Source organism: Erpetoichthys calabaricus, chromosome 5 (genome assembly GCF_900747795.2).
Source record: "Erpetoichthys calabaricus chromosome 5, fErpCal1.3, whole genome shotgun sequence".
Taxonomy (NCBI): domain Eukaryota; kingdom Metazoa; phylum Chordata; class Cladistia; order Polypteriformes; family Polypteridae; genus Erpetoichthys; species Erpetoichthys calabaricus.
Genome location: NC_041398.2, coordinates 61,184,605 through 61,209,774, shown reverse-complemented (window position 1 = coordinate 61,209,774; position 25,170 = coordinate 61,184,605). Strand labels below are relative to the sequence as shown.

Below are 25,170 nucleotides of genomic sequence, written 5' to 3'. Positions count from 1 at the left end.
CAGCTAAATGTCTGAAATGTAATTATAATGAAAAAACTAAATTAATTGGGACTGTCACAGTTCAAACTCATAAATTCTCTTATACAGAAAGCACTTTTGTGGCTCAAGCTCCATCTGTTACAGTTTTGAGTTTGATAAAGCAAGCAATTCCAGTTTGTTGTCTTCTTATACACCTGGCTAAGCAGAAGAGATGAGACGTTCAAGTCTGTGAAGGAACTGACATCAGATGTCCTACTGGTAATTCTTCTTCAGTTCTATGAATTAAAAGGGAGAAGGAGTCAACAACCATGCCACCCAACTGTGTACTTCAGCTGTTCTTACAATATATATAGATTGTCACAGTTCACTCCTCCTCATCACGATGTAAGGGGAACACAAGAGAAATCAGGGAAAGGGATAAGAAACTTTTTGATATTAACACTGTGGTGGCGTTTGCTATTGATTAAATTATTTTGAGCAGGTTTAAAATAAAAATTAAGAGATGAAGTAACCAGTGGGGTGAGACTGCACCATAGTTGTTAACTAGCAAAAGTCAGAACCAGAAAGATTTTTTAAAATCATATATATAAAGCAAAATTCTATTCTAAACATGAAAACAATTAAACATTGCAAAATTCTTTTTTTCCCCTAATAGCTCTGCAAAGTATTGTTGTTCATCTGCAACCATCTGCTGTGCTCCCCATAACACCAGGCTGAAATCACTCAGCTACCAAAATCAGGCTCACACCCAAACTTAAGAAGCAGGTCTTCAACATGCACAGACCCAACAAAAAGTTTTTGAAATTACAAAATCTCAGGAATGATGAGGGAAATTGAAAACAAAAAACTGGAAAAGAAGACACAAAAATTATTCTTTTGAATTTCATTAGCAGAATCCAAAAAACAACTACAACGAATAAAGCAACCACAAAATAAACCAAAAAGGTATCTGTAATAAAGGACAAACCTTAAATTAACAAAACAAGTCTAAAGTAAAAAAATCGTATATCTTTAAGCAAGCCAAAACCTGAGAATCAGAATGTGAGCTGAAACATAGAAGAAGGAACCTAAAGTCATAGCTTTGTGTTGGGCTCTTCAATAGGCAGCCTCCAGTGTCAGGTGGCCCTAATCCCCCAGGCTCACTATAAAGTACACAAGGCCCTTCACCTAAAGAACTACTGAACATACAATTAACATTAACAGAACATAATAATCTTGAATAAAAAAGCAAAACAATATTCATAATAACAAAATCCATAACAAAATACAAGAAAAGAAAACCAAACAGAGAATACCTCCAAGCCAGGAATGACACCATGGCTATTCCATAACATTGACTTTGTTTGAGAAGATTTGATCCACATTTTAAATACTAAGGCATCCGTGCTGCCGACTTAAACAAGAGAGATGACAGGATGCGTCATGTGACCTTTGTGTCACATTATCAGCAATGGACTTAACGAGCATGAATAACATGGCCAAGGACATCAAAGAAAGTCACAAAATGGTTTGTGACAGAAATCCTAAATGGTGTCGCTGGACTAATGAAAAAATGAATAAACAACAAGGAGTATGGTGGGAAAGTATTCTAGAAATAAAACCAAATGATAATACACATATTATGGCTCAGTGCTGGTTCGACACATATAAAGGGATCTATCTATCTATCTATCTATCTATCTATCTATCTATCTATCTATCTATCTATCTATCTATCTATCTATCTATCTATCTATCTATCTATCTATCTATCTATCTATCTATCTATCTATCTATCTATCTATCTATCTATCTATCTATCTAATCTCTTGGCACAAAGTCTCATCTTGCATGACGTAAATTCGTGATATTTTTTAGTTTATAATTTAAAAACGGAATAAGAATCTGAAAATCTAACAACATTACATTAAATTTCGATAAATTCTGAAAAGAATGATACCAAACATATATATGTGTGACAAAAAAGTGACATAAAAACGTCACATAAAATCATTGCACAAAATCTATGCACTTTTAGGCTTAGGATTTTGTCTATGGGGCGGCACGGTGGCGCAGTGGGTAGCACTGCTGCCTCGTAATTGGGAGACCTGGGGACCTGGGTTCGCTTCCCGGGTCCTCCCTGAGTGGAGTTTGCATGTTCTCCCCGTGTCTGCGTGGGTTTCCTCCCATAGTCCAAAGACATGCAGGTTAGGTGGATTGGCGATTCTAAATTGGCCCTAGTGTGTGCTTGGTGTTTGTGTGTGTCCTGCGGTGGGCTGGCACCCTGCATGGGATTGGTTCCTGCCCTGTGTTGGCTGGGATTGGCTCCAGCAGACCCCCGTGACCCTGTGTTCGGATTCAGCGGGTTGGAAAATGGATGGATGGATGGATTTTGTATATATAGAGTATATATATATATAGTATACACTAATATTAATTAAGGCTTGCATTGTGTAAGCTATTTTCATTTTTACTTGTGGAATGTATAACACAATTACCATGATAAGGTAAACTGTTAAATAAACTGTTAACAGTTAAGGGCTAAACTTAGAGATATGCAGGTGGATGAGCCTGTGGTGTACAGGATAATGAACTATCTGTCGAGCAGACCGCAGCTTCTGAGGCTCAAGGACTGTGTTTCCGATAAAGATGTCAGCAGCACTGGAGCACCACAAGAAACAGTCCTGTCTCGTTTTCTCTTCACTCTGTAAAATTCCGATTACAAATTTGACACCAGGTCATGTCACTTGCAGAAATTCACAGATGATTCCGCACTTACGTGGTATATTGATAAAGGGGATGAGCAGAGTATAGGAGTCAGGTAGAGAAGTTTGTTTCTTGGTGAAAAGAGAATTGTGTGCATCTTAACATCAACAAAACCAAGGAACTGGTTGACTTTCGCTGCACCAAAGAACCCCTATGTCCAGTCACTATTCAGGGAGTGGGGGCAGAGGTGGTCCACTCTTACAAGTACTTGGGGTCCACATTAATGACAGGTTGGACTGGTCTTGGAATACAGAGTCACTATATAAGAAAGGGCAGAGCAGGCTCTTTATCCTTAGAAGACTTTGTTCCTTTAATGTAGGAAGTGACATCCTTTACATGTTCAACAACTCTGAGATGGCCAGTGTGATTTTCTACGCTCTGGTGTGCTGGGCTGGTAACATCACCTCAAAAGAGGCCCACCGAATCAACAAGCTAATTAAAAATGGCAGGCTCAGTTATTTGACACACTCTGGACCCCCTGGAAGTCGTAGCAAAGGAGAGAATGAAAACAAAACTGAGTACCATTATCAACAAAGCTGCACATCCTCTCTCTGACACACTGAGGACTTTCAACCAACAAATTAATCAACAGAAGTGTGTCAAGAAACGCTATAGGGGCCCCTTTATACCAACACCAATTTTCCTGCATAATTCCTCTCTGTGACTGTGACAACCAAGTCAGAAGTTTTCTTTTTAATTTTCTTGCTTTATAGTCATTCTATGGTGTGTTCGTACCTTAGTGTGTATATTTATTTATATATTTGTTTGTTTATTTATTTATTTTTAAAGAGCTGTTGTAAAAATCCAAATTTTCCTCTGGAGACAAAGAAAGTTGTATCTATAATACATACATGATGTGAGAAAAAGAGAGAGATCTTATACCCATACAATATATGAGAAAACAAGACTTGCCAAATGCCATCACTTTGACTGCACACCATTAACCACTTTTTAGCTGCATTTCAGAATCTCCAGAAAATTGGTTTATTAAACTTTGAAAGTGGCAGACTATTCTCCAGCTGACATTTAAAGGTTGGAGAACACTTCATTTTAGTGTTCTTTGTCTCTGAATCACTCTTCTATTACCATAAACTGTAACTCAACATTTCAAAACCCACAGGAGATTTCTTTTATAAAATTGATGGATCAACACAGTGGCAAAGTTTTCCAAGTTTACTATGCAGCACTAGGGGCAACTATAGAAGCAAATAGAAAATCAGTAAAAGAAGAAAGTGCTACACATATGAAGGCCTGCTTATTAAACACAAAGCTATAAGTACCAAAGAGGGATGACAAGATGGTGAAGTATGTTACATACTTAGGTGTCTCTACGTACATGTGTAAGTTGTGTGTGTATATACAAGATAAATATAACTAAATATAAGCCAACGTCTGTTCTGTTGGGTATAGTAAGCTGTGGCGCATTAATGTTTGAGATGCGGCAACATTGTTGTGATGGACGGCTGGGGCTCTTGCCTGGCCGGGATGCCCTGTGGTGGAAGGACAGAGGGATATGACATATTCAGGACAATACCTTCCCTGAAACACTAGAGGGCAACCCCCCAGGGGGCACCTGGACAGTTCCTGGGCCCTGAGAAGAAGCACTTCCGACCACTCCCACCACTTCCTACCACTTCTGGGTGCCCTATAAAAGGGGCCACCTCACTCCATGCAGAGAGCCAGAGTCGGGAGGCGGTGGATGAAGCTTGCTGGGAGAGGAGTAGAGGCGGCAAAGAAGAGAGAGAAGAAGAAAGGAAATGACTGTTTCTTGTGCTTGTGACTGTGCTTATTGCTGTACAGAGCGAGACAGAAGGGCACCACACCATAAATAAAATGTGTGTTGTGTGGCAACTCATGTCTCTGCCTGTCTGTGTCGGGTTAGGGTGGCTGTACGCGCCCGGCTGGTCCACAATGTATACACCTGAGATCTGGCTCATGTGTGTCCCACTCTATTATGATCATAGCTAAGATATTTCTACATTTCTTATTTCTAACATTCTATATTTCTTATTTGGAGTCCACCTGTGGCCAATTCAGCCAATTGAACATGATTAACGAAAGGCACGCTCTTATCTATAGGAGGTCCCACAGGCAACAACATGTGTATTAGAGTAAAAAACAAGCCATGAGATCTAAAAATTGCCTGCAGAGCTTAGAGACAGTATCGTGTCAAGGCACAGGTCTGGGGGAAGGCTGTAAACACATTTTTGGAGCATTAATGGTTCCCAAAAGCAAGAAATTTGGAGCAACCACGATTCTTCCTAGAGCTGAGAGAATGGCCTTGATAAGAGAAGAGACCAAGAATCCAATGATCACTCTGGCTGAACTCCAGAGAACTAGTGTGAAAATGGTAGAAACTTCCAGAAGGACAACCAACACTGGAACACTCCACCAATCTTAACTTAATGGCAGAATGACCAGAGAACACATAAAAGCCTGCTTGGAGTTTGCAAAAAGGCACCTAAAGGACTCTCAGACGATGTGAAACAAGATACGGTGGTCTGAAGAAACTGAGATTTGACTGTTTGGCCTCAGTTCTAAGTGTCATATCTGGAAGACACCACCACCACTCATCACCTGCGTAATAATACTTCGAGTGGTGAAGCATGGGGCTGGCAGCATCATGCAATGAGGTTGTTTTTCATTGAAAGGCATTGGGAGACTACGCAGGGTTGAGGGAAAACTGAACAAAGTATGGGCATATTCTTAATAAAAACGTGCTACAGAGCACTCTGCACCTCAGCGTGAGCAGAAACTTTATTCTTCAACAGGACAGTGACCCTAAGCACTAAGCAAAGCCAGTGTGGCTTAGAGATGACTCTGTGAATGTCCTTGAGTTGCCCAGCCAGAGCCCGGATTTGAACCCAATCCAATATCTCTGGAGATTCCTGAGAATAGCTGTCCACTGAAGGTCTCCATCCAACCTGACAGAACTTGAGAGGATCTGCAGAGAAGAATGGCAGAAAATCCTTAAAACGAGGGGAGCAAAGTTTGTCACGTCATACCCAAGAAGACTTCAGGCTGGAACCACTGCCAAAGGTGTTTAAAGCTAAGTACCGAGTAAAGGGTCTGATTACTTGTGTCAGTGTGATAGTTCAGTTATTTAAAATAAATTGCACAAATTCTTAATATCCTGTTTTTTGCTTTGCAATTCTGAGTTTTGAGGGTTGTTTGATGAGGGCAAAAAATTAATTTAAATGATTTTAGCACAAACAAAATGTGTAAAAAAATGAAGGTGTCTGAATACTTTCTAAAGGCACTGTATATTGTAAGAAGGATGCAAACAGGGATCATATACGGTGATCCCCATATAATTGAAAATTGCATAAAGCAAAAAGAAACCAAAAGAAGTGCGACTTACAGCATAGACTGAAGCCATCATGCCGGTGGAGCCTGTGTTCACGATTACAAGGTGTAAATGGTGGGTTCAGGAGGGCACAAACCGGAAGTGACATCATAGGTGGTCTGTCCATTGTAAAACACTAGGGGTCGCTGTTGCCCCTTTAACCCCAACAGGCAGACACTCAGAACACCACGTAGAAGCAATAAGAAGTGTTTTTGATCTTCTTTCTTCTATAAATAGTGCCCTAAGCACCACAGCCACAACAAACAGGCAAGAAAACAAGCACAATAATAATCAAACACAATTCTGTTTCTCCTCCACACCTCCCAGCAAGCTTCGTCCATCTCCACCTGACTCTGGCTCGCTGGCTGGGTTCCCATTAGTCCTTTAAATTGTCCTTGACCGAGAAGTGCTTCTTTCCTTTCGACCACATTACTTGCCAGCACTTCCGGGTCAGATGGAGAACTTGACTTTTCTTCAGCCCAGAAGTACTTTGAGGCTTCCGTCCCCATGACTTGGGAGTACTTCTGGGCTATGTAGAAGTAGAAATCCCCAAGAAGTCCTCCTGCAGCATCTCCTGACGGCACCCACGGTACCCAGCAGGGCTGTGAAGCTGAACTACAGATCCCATGGTGCCCTGTGGGAATCCGGGGCACCGCTATGCTGCAGGGAAATTGCCATATAGCATCTTGGGGGAGGCTGTGTTCCAGAGTAGCTGCCTTCCCCCATCCTTCCATTCTTCAGCCAGGTTGAGTTGCCGGCCGTCCATCACACCGTCAATCATCCATTCTGCAGAAGGAGGCCTGAGACAGGAATTTAATGTCATTGGCAACCCCTGGCTCTGAATGTTATTACCATGTGAGGAGCCCTGAAGTTGTCTCCCATGCACACGTGTGTGACAGTATACAGTGTTGTGCAAGTGTGTCAGGCACTTGTGAAAAAATGCTGAAAACTGGGAATGGTTTCAAAAATAATACCACAAATAATTTTTATTAATCCGTGAACTTCCTAGGATGTGGATTAAAAAGAAAAAATATAAATGAAATCAATATTTGGTGTGATACCCATTGCATTAAGTACAGCAGCAATGCTCTTAGGTCCAAATACATGCAGTTTCTGAAGGGACTTGCTTTGAAGGTTGTTTCAAGCCTCTTGGAGAACTTGCCACAGTTCCACTGCAGACTTTGCTTGCCTTACTTACTTTCCCTCTCGGCACGTAATCTCAGATTGCTTTTGATGCTGAGGTCAGAGTCCTGTGTGTTATAATTGCGCTTAATTTTTCTTGGGATTTCCAGAAGTTCAAAAATCATATATACACGTTTGAGTGATTTCTGATCCAGAGATTTGTTTTCTGCCGTCATTTTTCCAGTCAGAAACTTTATTTTGATGTTTGGAATTTCCCCCATCTTTTTAATACCATTTTGAATTTTTTTCTATGCATTACTATGTTGAGTTTAGCACATTACCCATTGTCATAGGAATCCTTCCCACAATGCATCGGGTTTGTCCAATGGTGACGTAATTGACTCAACTACTTAAGGGTATTTGCCCAGCTTCCCATTTATCTCAGTCCAAATTCATTCCTTGCAAACTACATACTTTATTTTGTGAATTTTATGGGATTGATGTTGGCTCTGAACTAAAATTTTGATTTTGCGGTTAGCATTTCTGGTTTTGTTGTTTCTCTCTTTGATCTCCAGTTTTGACAGTTTGCTTCATTTTCTGACTTTTTTTCACGGTCTTTTCTCGTAAAGCTATTCTGACCTCTTGTGGAAGTTAGTATGCTGTGGGAGGGAGGGGGGGTCATACCATTGTGGCAGACGGCTGGGACCCTTGCCCGGCTGGGATGCCTCTACAATGGAAGGACTTGGAGAGGGGCAATACCTCCCCCAAGGACACGAGAGGGCAACCCCCCTGGATTACATCAGGGCCACGGGCTTGGAGCTTGGAAGCTCAACCTTGCTGGGGCCTGGGGACACTGCTGGGGGGCACCTGGACAGTTCCAGAGCCATGGACTGCAGCACTTCTGCCACACTTGGAAGTGCTGCTGGAAGAGGATCTGGGTGCACCTGGAGTACTTCCGGGAGCCATGTAGCATTTCCACCATACCCAGGAGTGCTGCCGGAAGATGACCGAAGAGCACCTGGAGCACTTCCAGGTTCAGTATAAAAGAGGTCACCTCACTCCAATCGGGGAGCCAGAGACAAGAGGAGGAGAACAAAGCTTACAGAGAGGAGTGGCGGCAGCAGAGGAAAGAAAGAAAGAAGAAAGAGAGAGAAGGGACTGATCAATATTAGCTGGTGATTTGTGTGCTGAAAAGAAAAGAAATCACAGCGTGTACTTGGACTTGTGTCTCTCTGCCTGTCTGTGTTCGGGTTAGGCGTTCTGCATGACCCCCGATCTTCCACGCTATCTATTACAGGATTCCCTTTTCGTCTTTTCACTGCAGAGAGCTATTTATAATTTTGTCTGTGTGTTTGGAGTCATTGTCATGTTGCACAATGAAGTGGGGACAGCAAAGACACCACCCTGATGGTATTGCAGGATGGCTAAGAATCTGTCTGTACTTCTCAGCAGTAAGGAGGACATTAATTTTCATCAAATCACCAACTCCATTTTTGAAAATGCTACCCTAAACCTGCGGGGAACCTCCACCATGCTTCAGTGTTGGCTGCAGACATTCATCCATGTACCGTTCTCCAGCCCTTCAGCAGACAAACTGCCTTCCAACATTTTCAGGTGCCCAGAACACCTGCTGTAATTTTTCTGCACCCCAGTTCTTGTTTTTTTTTGAATGTTTGGAAGTTGTTTGCCTTTATTTCCACCTTGGAAGAATATCTTTTTGGTCAACTACTTTTCCATGCAGAGCACATCTGATAAGACTTCTCAGGACTGCAGAAGGGTAAACCAGAGCTGCAGTGGTTTCTTCCAGTTCTGTGCTAATAGCGCTGCTGGATAGTTTCTGATTTCGAAGTGAGCATGATGTGTTTCATATTTGCTGCACTCAATTTCCACGGCTGGCCACTCCATTTGCAGTTCTCAGCCTTGCCTGTTTGTGCTTCAACAGAAGTGCTTGGACAGCATAGCTGGAAACCCCTGTCTGCCAAGACATTTCTGCTTGGGAGAGACTTTGATGATGCAGGATGACCACCATGCATCTTGTCTCTGTGCTCACATTTGCCAGAATGTACGACTGGAAAGTTAACCCGCCACATCTACCACAACCTCATCTTTCTAGTATGACTGTCCATTGTCCAGTTTTACCCATCCTGCACAGCTTTTTCCATTTTAGTTCATCACTTTAGTTCAAACTACACATGGTTTAGCACTGGACCATATGATTGCAAAGATCTCACATTTTATGTGAAAAGCGGTCTATTACTATTTCAGTTTCTTTCTTTAAGAACATTCAAATATCTTATTGTTTTGATGTACTTTTGGCAAAAGGAATGTTTAGAACCCTAAAATAACCTCTTGTCTATTGACACGCTGATTCAGAAGACATAAATTGAATGTGAATTATCTAAAGTGCCTTAGACATGTATGTTAAAATATCTGTTTGTATGATTGACCGTTCAACCTTATGACCTGTTTCCGATTCTTCTAGTCCTGGACCAAAATATGTGATGAACCTCTTACCTGACTACATTTACTTTCAAATTAAATTTAGGAAAAAAAATCTGAATATGTATGAAAAACTCTTCAAACGTGGCCTACTTAATAGATGGCACCTCACATCCTAAATCTCTATAGAAAGGCATTGAAATTGAAGTGTTTCCCATTCATCATACCAATTACTAGTACCTGTACATGACCTGCTAGGACCACCTTCCATCCATCCATTTTCTAACCCGTTGAATCCGAACACAGGGTCACGGGGGTCTGCTGGAGCCAATCCCAGCCAACACAGGGCACAAGGCAGGAACCAATCCCGGGCAGGGTGCCAACCCACCGCAGGAGACACACAAACACACCCACACACCAAGCACACACTAGGGCCAATTTAGAATCGCCAATCCACCTAACCTGCATGTCTTTGGACTGTGGGAGGAAACCGGAGCGCCCGGAGGAACCCACGCAGACACGGGGAGAACATGCAAACTCCACGCAGGGAGGACCCGGGAAGCGAACCCAGGTCCCCAGGTCTCCTAACTGCGAGGCAGCAGCGCTACCTACTGCGCCACCGTGCCGCCCGCTAGGACCACCTTCTGTTTCAAAACTGTTTCTTGTGATTTTGACATGAATATGAGTGTCACTTATCTCAATATGAGATTAAAGGGAGCCAGGACTTATCTTGACACTACTGGTGATTTGTGTTGATGCACCTTTTTAGTGATTCTGTCCAACATAATGATTGATGGACTGATAAATTGTTTCATTGATTTCTTGTGAGAAGATAATGCTTCTTCTTTGGATTTAATTGTGGCCAGTCCTTTAAGCTGTGAAAAGAATAAAATCCCAGTGTGAATTGAACAAAAGTTTTTGTCTGTTCTGATATAACACTAGTTAACAAGATGCATTTGTGACATTTACTGTTTGATTCAAATATATTCATTGACAGTGTACTGTATAATCAGTGATATACCTCCTGCTTTTTTCAAATACATGATCATGGTCTGGCAGTCTTTGGACGTAGGTGTCTCACATCTATCTATGTAGCTTTAAACACTAGAAACAGAATATGGTGTATATGTACCTCTAAAACGTTCTGCTAAAGTATGAGGAAAACCCAAAAATAAAGGCTTTTGACTTAATCTTTGTGAATTGGTGTATGGATAAAACAAAATGTAATCCAATCATCCATTTTTCGACAGTCACAAAAAGCAGTGTGCTCGTTGATGTTACATAACCACTGCTTAGCTGCCAGCCTCTTACTGTGTGCATTTAAGAGCACACCATTATTATATAGCAAGCTTTGCTATTTTTGTAAGAAGACGCTCTATAGAAACAGGCAGGCTTCCAGTTTTCCAAACAAATGTAGCAACCAGACAGAGTCCTTGATCTTTAAGGTCAGTTTTCAACAGACTGTGACTTTGTTTTTGTTTTTTTTGTTTATTTTATAGCAGGCGATGACTACTTTTTTATGATAAAACAACAACAGCTGATGGTCAGATTGTCACCCTAACATAAATTGAAATTACCATGTACTCAATGTAAAAAACAACATTTAAAAAAGCATCTATCTATCTATCTATCTATCTATCTATCTATCTATCTATCTATCTATCTATCTATCTATCTATCTATCTATCTATCTATCTATCTATCTATCTATCTATCTATCTATCTATCTATCTATCTATCTATCTATCATATAGTGCTAATAATGATAATAAATAATAAAGTATTATCTATCGATCTGTCATATAGTGCCTTATCTATCTATCTATCTATCTATCTATCTATCTATCTATCTATCTATCTATCTATCTATCTATCATATAGTGCTAATAATGATAATAAATAATAAAGTATTATCTATCGATCTGTCATATAGTGCCTTATCTATCTATCTATCTATCTATCTATCTATCTATCTATCTATCTATCTATCTATCTATCTATCTATCATATAGTGCTAATAATGATAATAAATAATAAAGTATTATCTATCTACAGTATCTGTTATATAGTGCCTTATCTATCTATCTATCTATCTATCTATCTATCTATCTATCTATCTATCTATCTATCTATCATATAGTGCTAATAATGATAATAAATAATAAAGTATTATCTATCTATCGATCTGTCATATAGTGCCTTATCTATCTATCTATCTATCTATCTATCTATCTATCTATCTATCTATCTATCTATCATATAGTGCTAATAATGATAATAAATAATAAAGTATTATCTATCGATCTGTCATATAGTGCCTTATCTATCTATCTATCTATCTATCTATCTATCTATCTATCTATCTATCTATCTATCTATCTATCTATCTATCTATCTATCTATCATATAGTGCTAATAATGATAATAAATAATAAAGTATTATCTATCTATCGATCTGTCATATAGTGCCTTATCTATCTATCTATCTATCTATCTATCTATCTATCTATCTATCTATCTATCTATCTATCTATCTATCTATCTATCTATCTATCTATCTATCATATAGTGCTAATAATGATAATAAATAATAAAGTATTATCTATCGATCTGTCATATAGTGCCTTATCTATCTATCTATCTATCTATCTATCTATCTATCTATCTATCTATCTATCTATCTATCTATCTATCTATCTATCTATCTATCTATCTATCTATCTATCTATCATATAGTGCTAATAATGATAATAAATAATAAAGTATTATCTATCTATCGATCTGTCATATAGTGCCTTATCTATCTATCTATCTATCTATCTATCTATCTATCTATCTATCTATCTATCTATCTATCTATCTATCTATCATATAGTGCTAATAATGATAATAAATAATAAAGTATTATCTATCGATCTGTCATATAGTGCCTTATCTATCTATCTATCTATCTATCTATCTATCTATCTATCTATCTATCTATCTATCTATCTATCTATCTATCTATCTATCTATCTATCTATCTATCTATCTATCTATCTATCTATCTGTCATTAACCTGAGTTAATGATTGTGTTGCACAGTTACATCACCTTCTCCTCTTTCCAAATATTTATAACAGAATCACTAAAATGAGATGATCCCATTTTTCTTCAGTCTTTGTGAAGTTGCAGTATTATATGTTTGGACACAAAAAGGCTGACAAGAACTCAGTACTGCATATAGAAATGTTGTTTAGCCCCCACAGCCCACATTCTTGTTACCAAGCTGATAGGAGACTCAAATGTGATCTGCTATATGTGAGTGTTCACTGTGGTGAACTGCAATCCCACCCAGGGCTGATTCCTACCTTGAGACCATTGTTTTTGGTAAAAGAATATAAAATGTCTATTGAAGATGGATGGATAGCCGAATAATTACAGCAGACCTGAAGCATGACTATAATCAGTTTTAAATTGTACATTAGCAGACAACTGCTGAGAGCTGCTACCTTCAATGCCATCACCTGCTGTGAGTGTTTGACTACAACTCGGCATCTACTCTACATTTGAATAGCAGGTCTTTGATGGAGATCTTTAGCGACTACAATGCAAATGGCTTGCATTGGGCAAGTTTTTGTTTTATTAAAATTAAAAGGCTCACTGGAATAGTTCAGAGTTACTCTTTTGATCAGGCTCAACAGGAAAACTTTGGGAGAAAGGATCTTGGCCAGCTTCATTTTATTTTTTAAGCATAATCTGTCTTTTGTTATTATTTTTTTAATAACATGTATGGTGATTCTTTAACTTTCTTTTTCCTGTTTAGTCCTATACTGAGGTTCCCGGACTTAGGCAACAATCAACTCTGTGCATTACAACAGTTGATCACAATGATATGCACATTTTAGAAATACCACAAAAACTGAAAAGTGTATATTTCACCTCTGGGAAGAAATGGAAAACTGGAAGGAAACCCATCTAAATATGGGGAGATTTTTTTTTCTGTGGAAACCTTGCAGCAGTTGGAAATCATTTCTGAGGTTTAAATGCTATGCAACAACAATGCTATTTCCTGCTCTACAACATTGCTGGAGAACTTGCAGAGTACGATTTTCATTTTACTGATGACCATAAAGTTGACGTTGATTAGGCAGGTTTGATAATGGGCAGGTAAATAAATGAATGAATGAGTTTGGATCCATCCAGCAATGAACTGGCATTCAACATGACTTCCTGCCTTGTTCCCAAAATGCTTCCAAATAATCCTGCAATGGAAAAAGCAGGCCCAGAAAATGATTGGAATGAAAGACAAGCTTGTGTTGGTCTATCCTTGGTGCTGAAATGGCCTCCTTTGCTACGGAAGTATCGTCTCTCTTCTGTATTGTTATTGCAAGAAAAGTCAAAAGTTCAGGCACTAACATTAAAGTAGGCTAAGAAAGACAGTGAGATGGAAGGAAATGGCATATCTTGATTCTCAATTGACAATATTTGAATTACCAACAGTAAATATAGATGTCTTTAAGTAGCTCAGAGAAAGTAAGGTGAAGAAAGGAAACTGAATTCCAATACCCTGGCTTAACTGCTTCATGATGGCCTATTTTATTTGTGCATCTGTTTCTCTTTCATTCACTCAGACAAACACAAACACATGTACTGTGTGAATACACTAGTCTTTGCATTATTATATTTGAAGAGCTTTTCATTGGCTCTTACATCATTTATCTATGAATGCTACATCAAGTCATGTTCAAATTGTGCCTGAATGCTCACCTTTTCTCTCTTGAATTTTAGACCTGATGTTCATTTTTTTTTCTTTTCGCAATTGACTTATACCTACCTACCTCATTGATGTCGATTCTATTGTCCTGTCCATCACCTCTCACTGTCAAAGTACTTGGATGTGCATGCAGTTCATTGTTTGCTTTTACCTGATGCCAGAACATCTGCAGGCACTTTCTAGAGTCTGAATATTGATGTCGTTAACCTTTTATTTTAAATAATTTGTTATCATGCTATTATGATTTCTATTCTAGTGGGCATTGTTAAGCACCATTTGGAAATGGGCAATATTAAATAAAGATTAATTAACTAAAATACAATATCTATTCATTTAATGTTTACATCATTCTGCTAAATAAAAATGTGGAGTTTTTTTTCCTATTAGAATATTATTTATAATTTCTTTCAATTTCATAGCATTCTGTTCTCATCCATAATGTACACACAGAGCTGTCTGTAGGCCATATGCTACTGAGTTTTCTCATGAAGTAACAGTAAAAATTGTTAAACTGTACCACTTTTTAGCCATCTCACTTTATAAATGTAACAGTACTTTTCATACCTGGTTTATTTTTATTGCATCAGATGACTGCAGCATTGCACAATAGCATATGCTGAATGAAGGCAATACTATATTTCTGAAAAAGAAATCTTAAATGTAGACAGATCCAAAAATTATTCACTTTAGCGGACATGGTCTTATCTCACTGTGGTGGGTTGGCACCCTGCCCAGGATTGTTTCCTGCCTTGTGCCCTGTGTTGGCTGGGATTGGCTCCAGCAGATCCCCGTGACTCTGTGTCTGGATTCAGCGGGTTTGAAAATGGATGGATGGATGGGTCTTATCTCAAATAGTTAAGCCAAATGTATCTAGCACTAAGAACCACATTGGTTGCAGTTTGTCCCAAGGGGAAGCAGGCCCACTTTAGGAAATGCGGCATTTAAAAATGAAGGTGCTAAAGTGGTGCTTCAGAGTGGTGAGACAGGGAAACAATTTTTGGTTCGCAAAACAACTATCCATTTGATGGTTCCAGGATCTTCTTAGATCTGTAACAGATTTCATAAATAAATAGATAGTGAGAGATTTGTCAAATACCAATGAGCTCCTGATTTTAAAATGACTCTTACTGCATACAGTAACACAGGCTAAGTTCACGTCTTCTTGATTTGTTTGTATCCTGCTAAGCAGCCTACTAGACATTAAAGAGTTATGTTTTGTCCACACATTAAGAATCTTTTCAAAACCAAAAGAACCAGTTTCATATGTAAAGGACTGTTTCCAGAATGAAATGGTTCTTGGTCAATCAACGTTTTAATTAGGAACCACACAACCCAGAACATTCTTTTTAGAGTGCGCAGTATTTGTCAATGGTGTGATAAAAACATTAAAAATGGGTCTGTTAATTCAAACCCGAGCCCGATGCTGCCTGGACACTTTTGGATTTGTTTCCTATTTGAGCTGTCGAGGTGGTTTGTAATTGTTAAAATAATGTGCTCAATTGAACAGGAAATGGATGGATGGACTCTGTCAACATTTTCTTTCAAGAGGTTAATATTTTACAAGCCACTGCGTCAACTAAACGTTTCCGAATCGCCTGCAGATATTGCAGATAATTCAAATAACTTGAAGAATGAAACAGTGAAGGGTGCACCATGAATACAGAATCGCGTTTTGCGATTGAAGGTGACAGAGAAAGACAGTTTGTAACGAACAGACAAGTTTAATTCTTTGCTCGAATAGACTACACTATATTATTTTGTATAGCATTACCGACTGTTTTTTATTTCCCCCATCGCGTATTTCTTTGAGCTATAAAAGACCACGTAGCCGCGGAGATGTGAGATGACATTTCAAACATCTGCAACGGGTGTTTATTTACGCCGTCGAGCAAAGTGCCGAGCCAGCTATTTTGTTTGAACGGTGCAGTTGGCGCTGGGCTTGCCACTTAGTTGCGAGGAGCTGACGAGAGAGGAGAGAAAAGTCCGAGAGAGGTTTCGTGGATGCGGCGCTCCTCGACACAAATCGGGGAGTGCTGCTATAGCGACGTCAAAAACGCTGGTCTCCTTTTTGGGGAATCACCGTCACATCCTCTGTCCATGTATGGGCAATAAGATGACAAGCAAGTACGCAGCGGGGAATCCTCTCACTGGAGAGGATGAATGAGAAGGAGGGGCGACGCCGTGTCCGTGGGTATATAAATAGGGCAACGCAAAACATTGATGTGGATTCACAGCAACAGATAACAGATGAGGCAAACCCACCAGGATTTTGGTTTCTTTCTTCCGATTCATTGGCGAATCGTTTCTGGACAAGAAAATCTTGAACTGTTTTCAGCGGAGTTTGCTTGCAACCGAATTCATCTTGGGGAAATTACGACAGAAAGGGGGACCCGCTGAACCCAGAGCTGCAGACGGATTGCTTTGTTTATTTTGAAAACCTTAGTGTTTCTCGTTAAAAGACAATTACTACAAATATACCTCGTGAAGCTGGATTGACACGCTCGCGGATTTCGGAGCGGCAACATGCTCAACAATATGGATTTAAACTCTCAGGACTCTTTCTTTTCACAGTACGACGACTGTTGTAATCCCTCGCCAGGTGTTGAGACTTTGGGTCCGGAAATAAATCAAAAGCATTTTACTGAATCGCAGTCAGAATCACCAGTTCATTTCAATCAAGGTGAGTAATATAGTTTCGAATATTTAATTTGTGTTAACGCGAGTTTTAGTCAACACACAACATATTAACCTAAGGTACCTGGTCATTCGCTGCTGTTGATAGCGATAAACGATGTAGCAGAATGTCCGATTATGTAAAAGTGCCTTTAAACAAATGCACAGATGCATAGCTACAATAGTCTTTAAATGATATCGAAAAATGCAATGACCATTTTGCATGAAGGATTAAAGTCGTCACGCGTATGCAGTGACAAGATAAACGAGAATTAAAAGTATGTTCTATATCTTTCTTTTATTAACAGGTACGCCAATTGAGCCCAAAACTGAAACTTCCAATTCGGATTTTTTCTTTGATCCGAGCGAAAACGCCGACTACAGATTTCCATCCTCTCTCAATTACTCGGGCAGCTTCTACGTGGAAACGTCGTCCGGGGCCTCATGCAGTGCCGAGACTTTGTTGAACATGATATCTGAGATTGTTGGCATCTCCACTTTGCCTATTTCAGAAATGCAGCAGAGTCAGTCCGAGGCGGTGTTTTCCTCTTCTCACTCCCAGCTAGAGCATGGTCAGGATTTGCCTCCTAACTGCACCAGCGTCTCGGCGCTATATACTGAGAACCCGGTGTACTCCAGCTACGCCAACGTGCACGTCCCGGAGGCTGGGATCGCTCCAGGTACCAATGCTGCTCCTTCTCAGGAAGCAAACCGAAAGCTCAGCCAAGCACAGACTGACATGCCAGCTTTCCCAGTGGTCGTGAAAAGTGAGCGTGACACCAGTGACTATGAATGGGACCCATTTAATAGTAAACCAGAAGGTTACGTGACTTCAGAGTACAACGATTTGTTTGCAATGACCGACGATTGTTCTCCATTGAACCAGCAGGTGGATTCAAAAGATTTCCTTGATTCTCTCTCCACTGTTTGCCACACCAGCGATTTAGCAACCAAACTGGAAGGGTCCGGCATCCCGGATTTGTGTTTTATTGACAGGCAACAGACCTTTCACGGCCAGGTCAGCCCCAACTACCAGATACAGATGATGGCTGGACTGAACAGCATCAGCACTCCCACTCAAACCGTAGCGGTGCAAACTTTGGGCAGCCAGTGCACTTTAGACTATGCTACGTCTATGCTGGCCAATGCCGTGGACTCGCTCCTGTACCCTCAGGTGACGCAGACCGCCTTTCTGAAAACGGGATTGCGCCCTGAAAAGCCCAGCCGCTCGAGAAAATGTCAGACTGGCTCAAACGGCCCCGCCAAGGAGAAGCCTTTCGCTTGCCCCATGGATAACTGTGAACGGCGCTTCTCCAGATCAGACGAGCTCAACCGACACCTGCGCATCCACACTGGACACAAGCCCTTTCAGTGCCGCATCTGCTTAAGGAGCTTTAGCCGCAGTGACCACCTGACCACTCACACCAGGACTCACACCGGCGAGAAGCCCTTTTCCTGTGACGTGTGCGGCCGCAGGTTCGCCAGGAGCGACGAAAGGAAAAGACACGGCAGGGTCCACCTGAAACAAAAAGAAAAGTCGGAACTGAAACCCCAGCTCCTCACCGCCTGCTCTTTCTCTTTACCCCAAGGCTTTTAGGAGCACTTCAGGAGAGTCCGTCAGTTTCCGTCATGGAAAGGATTGTCGACAACAGGTTGGAGTTGGTAAACTGTGGGACCTGGCAGGTGAAGCCAGGCCTTTGGAGTTGTTAGGGCAGATGCTGGCTCCGAAAATAGCTGCAAAATTGAAAAAAAAAGTACAGTGAAGGAATGCATCGTGAAAACAAGCAAGCAAAATATCCTCGAGGCGAGGTTACCGACTTTTGGCGTTGAGGAAAATCTTAACATCAGCTCATGTACTCGTGTTTTTAAATGTCTTAAAGAGCTCATAGAAAAAAAAAAGCAAAACGTGATATATGTGCACTGGCTAGAACTGATCAAGCAACTCTTTTACTAAAACCTCAAGATGTGCATCAATCATAGCAGCTTCTCCACGGCTACACTCGGTGTCCTTAATGTTCTTTTCTTCTTTCGAGAAAGTGAGACTCGTGTAGGCAACGAATTAAACATCGGCACATTTCAGCACCTGCAACGCTGGACAGCTCCAAGCCTCAGCGCACTAAGACTATCAGTATAAAGACACGGGAGCAGAACAAAAGAACATAAAAAAACAAACAAACAAAAAAAAAAAAAAAACAACAAAAAGAAACAAACAAAAAAAAAAAAAGAATTGCACTTACTTGTGGCCTGTAATATGTGAATTGCCTTTTCTGCTTTTGTTTAAAACACATCATTAATGTTTAAAGGACGCTGATTTTGCATGTCATTATTTTATGAAGTGAAACCATATTTGCTTTGAGTAGAAAATATGATTTTCAGGTATACAAACGTTATTTATGTATATGACAAAAGCCTAATGTACTTTGATTGTATGTGATTTCTTTTCACCTTTTACAAGGGTTGGTCTCTCTGCCATAAAAAAGAAAAAAAAATGCTTTGCTGATTGCAGTTTTGTCATTGAAAAATATGATGTACTGAAAACAAATCACTTGTGAACACTGAAAAATAGTGGTCAATAAATGTTTCCCTAACAAAACATCTTTAAATTGCATTTCTCTAACTGTACAACTTATTGACTGACTGTATATTCAAAACAATGCATTTTCTGTTTGTTGACCATTTTCAATATGCCCTATGCATAGAAGTTTAAAAAAAATCATCAGGCAAATATTTTTATGTAAAAGGATACTCAGTACATTAAAGTATCACCCTGGTATAAAGGGGACATGATGGAAAAGTTAATTTATATTTAAACATACAGTTTTACAATTTTGAAAGAGTGAATGCTAAAAATGGCAGTGCAAATTAGTGTCTAATTGAGGTAGCGCTACCTTAAATGATTTATTAGTCATTGTTAGTGAGACATTTGCTCTAAAGCCACATTTGTAAAATAAATATTTTGAGTTTTACATATACAAAACATTATATATTATATAAATATATATATATTAGTTGTTTCATGAATAAGTTTTAATAAAATAGCACATAATGGTGCAATGTATAATAAAATAATGTACCTCAAAATAGTATGTAAAAAGGTTATTTCTACAGTTGAGCAAAGCAACATTGAAAGCTGTATATTTAACACATTCAAAAATGATTATTATGTACAGGTGCAAAATGTATTGTATCAAATAGAAAAACAAGCAGGAGTACTGTTACACAATTTTGTAAAAATGAATAAAAAAAAGTAACTTAAAGTTGCCTTAAACTATATCACTTGTTAAAGTATTAAATTATGTGTATGTAAATATACCACCTCTTTTGTACAGAGTACTTTTTGAATGACAAGTGGTTATTTTTCTTACCAATGTTTACAAATAAAACTTTTGTTTTTATTATGTATTGCAATGTTTCTGTCCTTTTTCTGATAAAGTGCATCTTTTTAACAAAGTGAAAGTAAGTAAGAGTTCTCAGGTGGTACTCAGTGCAGAGGGGATTAGCATGCCTTCTAAACCAGCGGTGGAGTGATGCGCTCATCGTCGGTCATTTAACAAGAGGAGGCTGAGTAACTTATGTTAGAATGTTATGTGCTGCCTCGGGGAGACAGCCATTTCAAAGTTTCAGGCTGTCAGATCTTTAAAACGAAGGAGGCATAAGCTGAGCAGCAAAGCGTCAATGAGCTAAGGGTCAATTACTGTAAATGTGGGCTGTCCCTTCTTCTACATCTTCTTTAAAGCAAAAACAAGAAAAAAATGGAACATTTATGTACTAAGTTTTCTTTTCAAGTTCTCTTAAATCGTAGTTATTCAAAGATGGGAAAATATTTAGCCAATGAAAAACAAGGCAGTAAACAACAAAAGATTCATACCAACCAAGACATTCATCAGAGAACTAAACTAAAATGCTAGATGTCTGAGGAAGTGATATTTTATTTCTCAGTATCATCATTCTAAAGAGAAAAATTGGAGTTGTTTACTTAGCAATTAAGCAACCTGATCATTCACGGTCTCAAACTAGGTGGTCCATTGATAGCAGGAATATTTTAAAATATGCAGAACAAAATTGTTTATAGACACAGATTATCAAGAGGCCAGCCTATGTTGCTATATACTGTCATGTCTTTTAATAAGTGCATGTTTTCATTTTATTTAATAAGTGTTATTTAGTAAGAATTAAATAAGTATAGCATAAAATTCCCAAATCTATTGCATTCAGTTCAAAGTGCCAGCAGCAGAGCCTATCCCAGTAGTATTGGATGCAAGGCAGGAACTAACCCTTGATGGGTCAACAGCTCATCACAGTTAAGAATGAATTAGAAGGTGGCCATTACATCAACCACATTTTTACACCAGGGTCAAACCATTTTGTATGTTTCCCTTATGTTCTATCACTTTTCTCTACTCTTCTCTTTAGTATATTATTTGACTGAAATTTTTCTTTCATCTATCCATCCATCCATTGCCTGTACATTCTTTGCCCAGTTTGTGGCGATCAAAACCTATCCTGGCAGCATTAAGTGCAAGGCAGGAAAAGCAATAAGAAAGATACCAATCCTATGCAGGGCCCACTCTTGCACATTTCCACACTCACTCACTCACTTACATGAGGACTTTTGGAATCTCCACATTGGGATGGGATGTGCCAAACCAGATATTATAAGCAGGTCACGTCTATGTCTTATATTAAATCAAATCAATTTTTTTAGAAAATGCAATGCAAATTATAACTTCATTCATTTGGAACACAATGAGATCACAAGTTAAAAAAAACAGAAATTCATCTTGGATCCAAACAGAGGGGAGCATGATGTTGCCTGACTTCCACTTCCACTGTTGGGTTGCAATATTCACTAATTACGCTATGAGATAATGGGAAGAGTCAGACAGAAATTAAATCGTACATAGGTAGAAATGGACAAGAAACTCACACTAAATCCCTGATGTCTTGTTTTGTATGTTAGCTGTCATTAACTTCCTCGAAGTAAGTAGAGGCCTTGGAATGTGGTAGCAAAACAGGAAAGAGTTAAAGGCTGAGAAATGACACTCATTTAAGACAATTATGTACATAATGTAACCACAATTTGTAAAGTACACACTATTTAATGTGCACACATCATAGACTAATGGGACCTTTATCAAATATCAGTATATTTGAATTGTTTGAAACTTTTTTCTTAGGTGTAAACACTATGTTAAAATATTTACTACATGCAAGTTAGAAACGTAGGTACTTGGCTAACTTTGCAAATCTTCCCACACTATCTAATTATACTTTCTAAGTGTGGCAAAGAGAGACTGTAGTGATAATAACTCCATATTATAGCAATGCTTTCAAATGGGTGCCCTGGAATCAGGAACTGCTATTTGGACTTTCCATTAATGAATGGAAATCAGCCCCGGGTTAAACATACTGTACTCTTTATTATCATGTAACTTGGTCTAATTCAAGTCAGAACTGCACTCTGACTGTTACAAATGTTCCTGGGTCAAGACCCGAATTGTGAGTGACACGGTCAGGCACTTGCATGCTTCACTGGGTCACATGATTTAGGAATGTCCATAGTCCAGAAACTACTAGAATAAATTCTTTATCAAAGATTCCTTAATTCATAAAAATCTCTAATCCTCTTTGGTAACGGTAAGACACATCAGAATAGTACTGCTTAATGAATGATCCATTATCCTAAACGACAATACATTGCTAGTACGCTGTCTTATTTAACTCAACTGTAATAATCCTGACCTATCCACCATAACACAGTGGGAGAAGGATGTTTTATTTTGCTTAAAAATCCAGAGAATTAAACTCACTTTATAAGAAGCAGTTTAACAGAATATGGCAGGTAGTTATCAATGCCGCCCTCAGTTAACTGAGCCTGCTGATTCCTTGTTAACCCTTATGCATATTTCTGAATCTTGGAGTGAATGCTTCTTATTTAATCATTTTCTCAATCTGATCTCTGCATGGATAGGGAATGGGGACTACAATGTAGTACCGTATGTCTTTGCAATTTGTAATTTTTTCATTGTAATAACATAATTCTGAAACTCACTTAATCCAATTTGGGCTAGCTGAACCCTTTCCCAGCAACACTGATGGAAGGTAAAAAGCAGCCGCGGACAGGACATCTCAGGTCTCTCACTCAAATTCACTCACGGCCAAGAACAAATCAGGAATGGACCTAAATTGCACAGATTTGGGAAGTGGGAGAAAAACGGAAGTACATGGAGAATACCCTTGCAGGTAAAAGGTGAACATGCAAACATGCAATCTGCACGTAGGCAATGAGCCTGTTACTTGAAGCTGTGAGGCCACAGTGTTAAGCACTGGACCATCTCTCCCTTTATACCTACTTACTAATAAATATTTACTTCCATATTTTATATTCAATATTGTAATTAATAGCAGCAACATACTAACTGCATACTATTTAGCAAATAAAACTCAAACTTTCGATGTCATGACTTAGGTAATGTGGCGGAGAACTAGCTGGAGAAGAACTCCTCCGCTGTCTTTTCCTGGCACTCACTGAAATTGCATTAAATTGATTTTCCCTGATTTTCTGGTCATCTGATTGCAAAGATGCTTCTATAAGATGCTGCTTAATTATGTAATTGTAAAAAACAGCTATATTTTTAACTCCACTTCTTTTGTGTATGAAGAATCAGTAGCATTAAAGAGCACAGCTGCTGATGTAGCATTAGGATTATTTATCTTAAGACATTAAATTTGATACAATAATAAAATGTCACAGCCTCAATGCTTGAAAGTGCTGGATGGAAGCCATTGTGTTAGTGTGATCAATTTCAGTGAATTTCATCCATTATGTTTATAAAATTCCAATGTGTATGTGGCATGAAACAATTTGCTACATTAGTCTATTCTTCAGAATGGGAGAACAAAGGAGAATTTGGATCAGGATAAAAAAGTCAGAATTAGTGTAAGCTCCCCTTATTCAGGGTGTTCATAGAAAGTGTAATGATTTACTTCACGAGGTAGAAATACAAAATAAGCAAGAATAGTTTTGTCAAATATTTGAAAAATTAATATATATATATATCAATTTCAATATTTAAAGTGTAAATATTCTGGATTGCAAGACAAAAAAGTCAAAAATAATATCATATTAATAATCAATGAACTTGAAATAGTCTATAACGATACCCTACACAATTATGTTTGAAATTTGTTATTTTTGCCCTTCTGGGAGTGGCACTTAGAGGGCTAGAACCACCAGTAAAGAATCAAACATCAAAAATATTATAGTATTTGTTATCATTAACCTCAAAATTGCATAAACTGACCCTTCATATGTCTATATTACTAACCCTTATGTTTTCAAAGTTTTGTGTAAAGAAGTAACCCTCATATCTCATTGGGATGAACCCCCGGGGTGGGTTGATGTGGATTGTACAGCTTCAAGTCCTTCTGATCATTTTTGCTGAAGACACCTAGTGTTTAACTCTTTATCGTAGTGGTGGAATTTCCTGCACAAAAAATGGTCCAAAAATGGCCTACAAATGATGGCTTTTCAGGTCTAGATGGCCAAAAACAGAGGGGAACCCCCCAAAAACGTCATGTCTTCCATAACTAAACATCAGGATGAGTCAACTGGTTTTTCAAAAGTTGGTGTTATCTTATACAAGTGAGTTAGGAGTGTAGGACAAAAAAAACCTGTAATTCTTATGAAGACACAAGAAGTAATACTCATGAACACCAAATTAAATGTGATCTATAGAAAGTTGAAAGTATCCCAGTGTTCATTACACTTGGAAAAGCAGCAGAACCTGTCTGGGTAGTTCCCATTAAAATGAAATAAGCAAATGCCACATAAACCATTTTCTACATGACAAGAATACTTGCCTGCGATGTTCAGATATTGGCCGTGTGGTGGCTTCTACATTCAAATTGCAACATGCTACTCAAAATGTCGAGGACCCCATTTCTTGGCCAGAGTGTTCTCACACCTTCAGTTTCAAGCATGATTTGCTGCCTCTCCCACCTTATCTGTGTTATTCACTTTTCTCAGTTTTCTTTCTTCTATACATTCATTCACTCATGTCTGGATTTTCTTTATGTGTTTTAAATTACCAAGAAGTGTGGTAGACAGT

The 25,170-nt window shown here is 38.9% G+C and overlaps 1 protein-coding gene across 1 annotated transcript; it reads left to right on the top strand.

Moving 5' to 3' along the window:
• The first annotated feature begins 16,602 nt into the window (after positions 1–16,602).
• Positions 16,603–20,461, top strand: LOC114652616 (early growth response protein 1-B). The gene is made up of 2 exons (XM_028802974.2): positions 16,603–17,066; positions 17,368–20,461. Exons 1-2 carry the CDS (start codon positions 16,910–16,912, stop codon positions 18,654–18,656), a joined length of 1,446 nt encoding a protein of 481 aa, XP_028658807.1. The 5' UTR covers positions 16,603–16,909; the 3' UTR covers positions 18,657–20,461.
• Positions 20,462–25,170: the final 4,709 nt, after the last annotated feature.

Coding starts and splice junctions, on each gene's coding strand:
- LOC114652616 (XM_028802974.2), top strand. CDS start 16,910: ATGCTCAACAATATGGATTTAAACTCTCAGGACTCTTTCTTTTCACAG. Junction 17,067..17,367: donor ACCAGTTCATTTCAATCAAG/GTGAGTAATATA, acceptor TTTTATTAACAG/GTACGCCAATTGAGCCCAAA.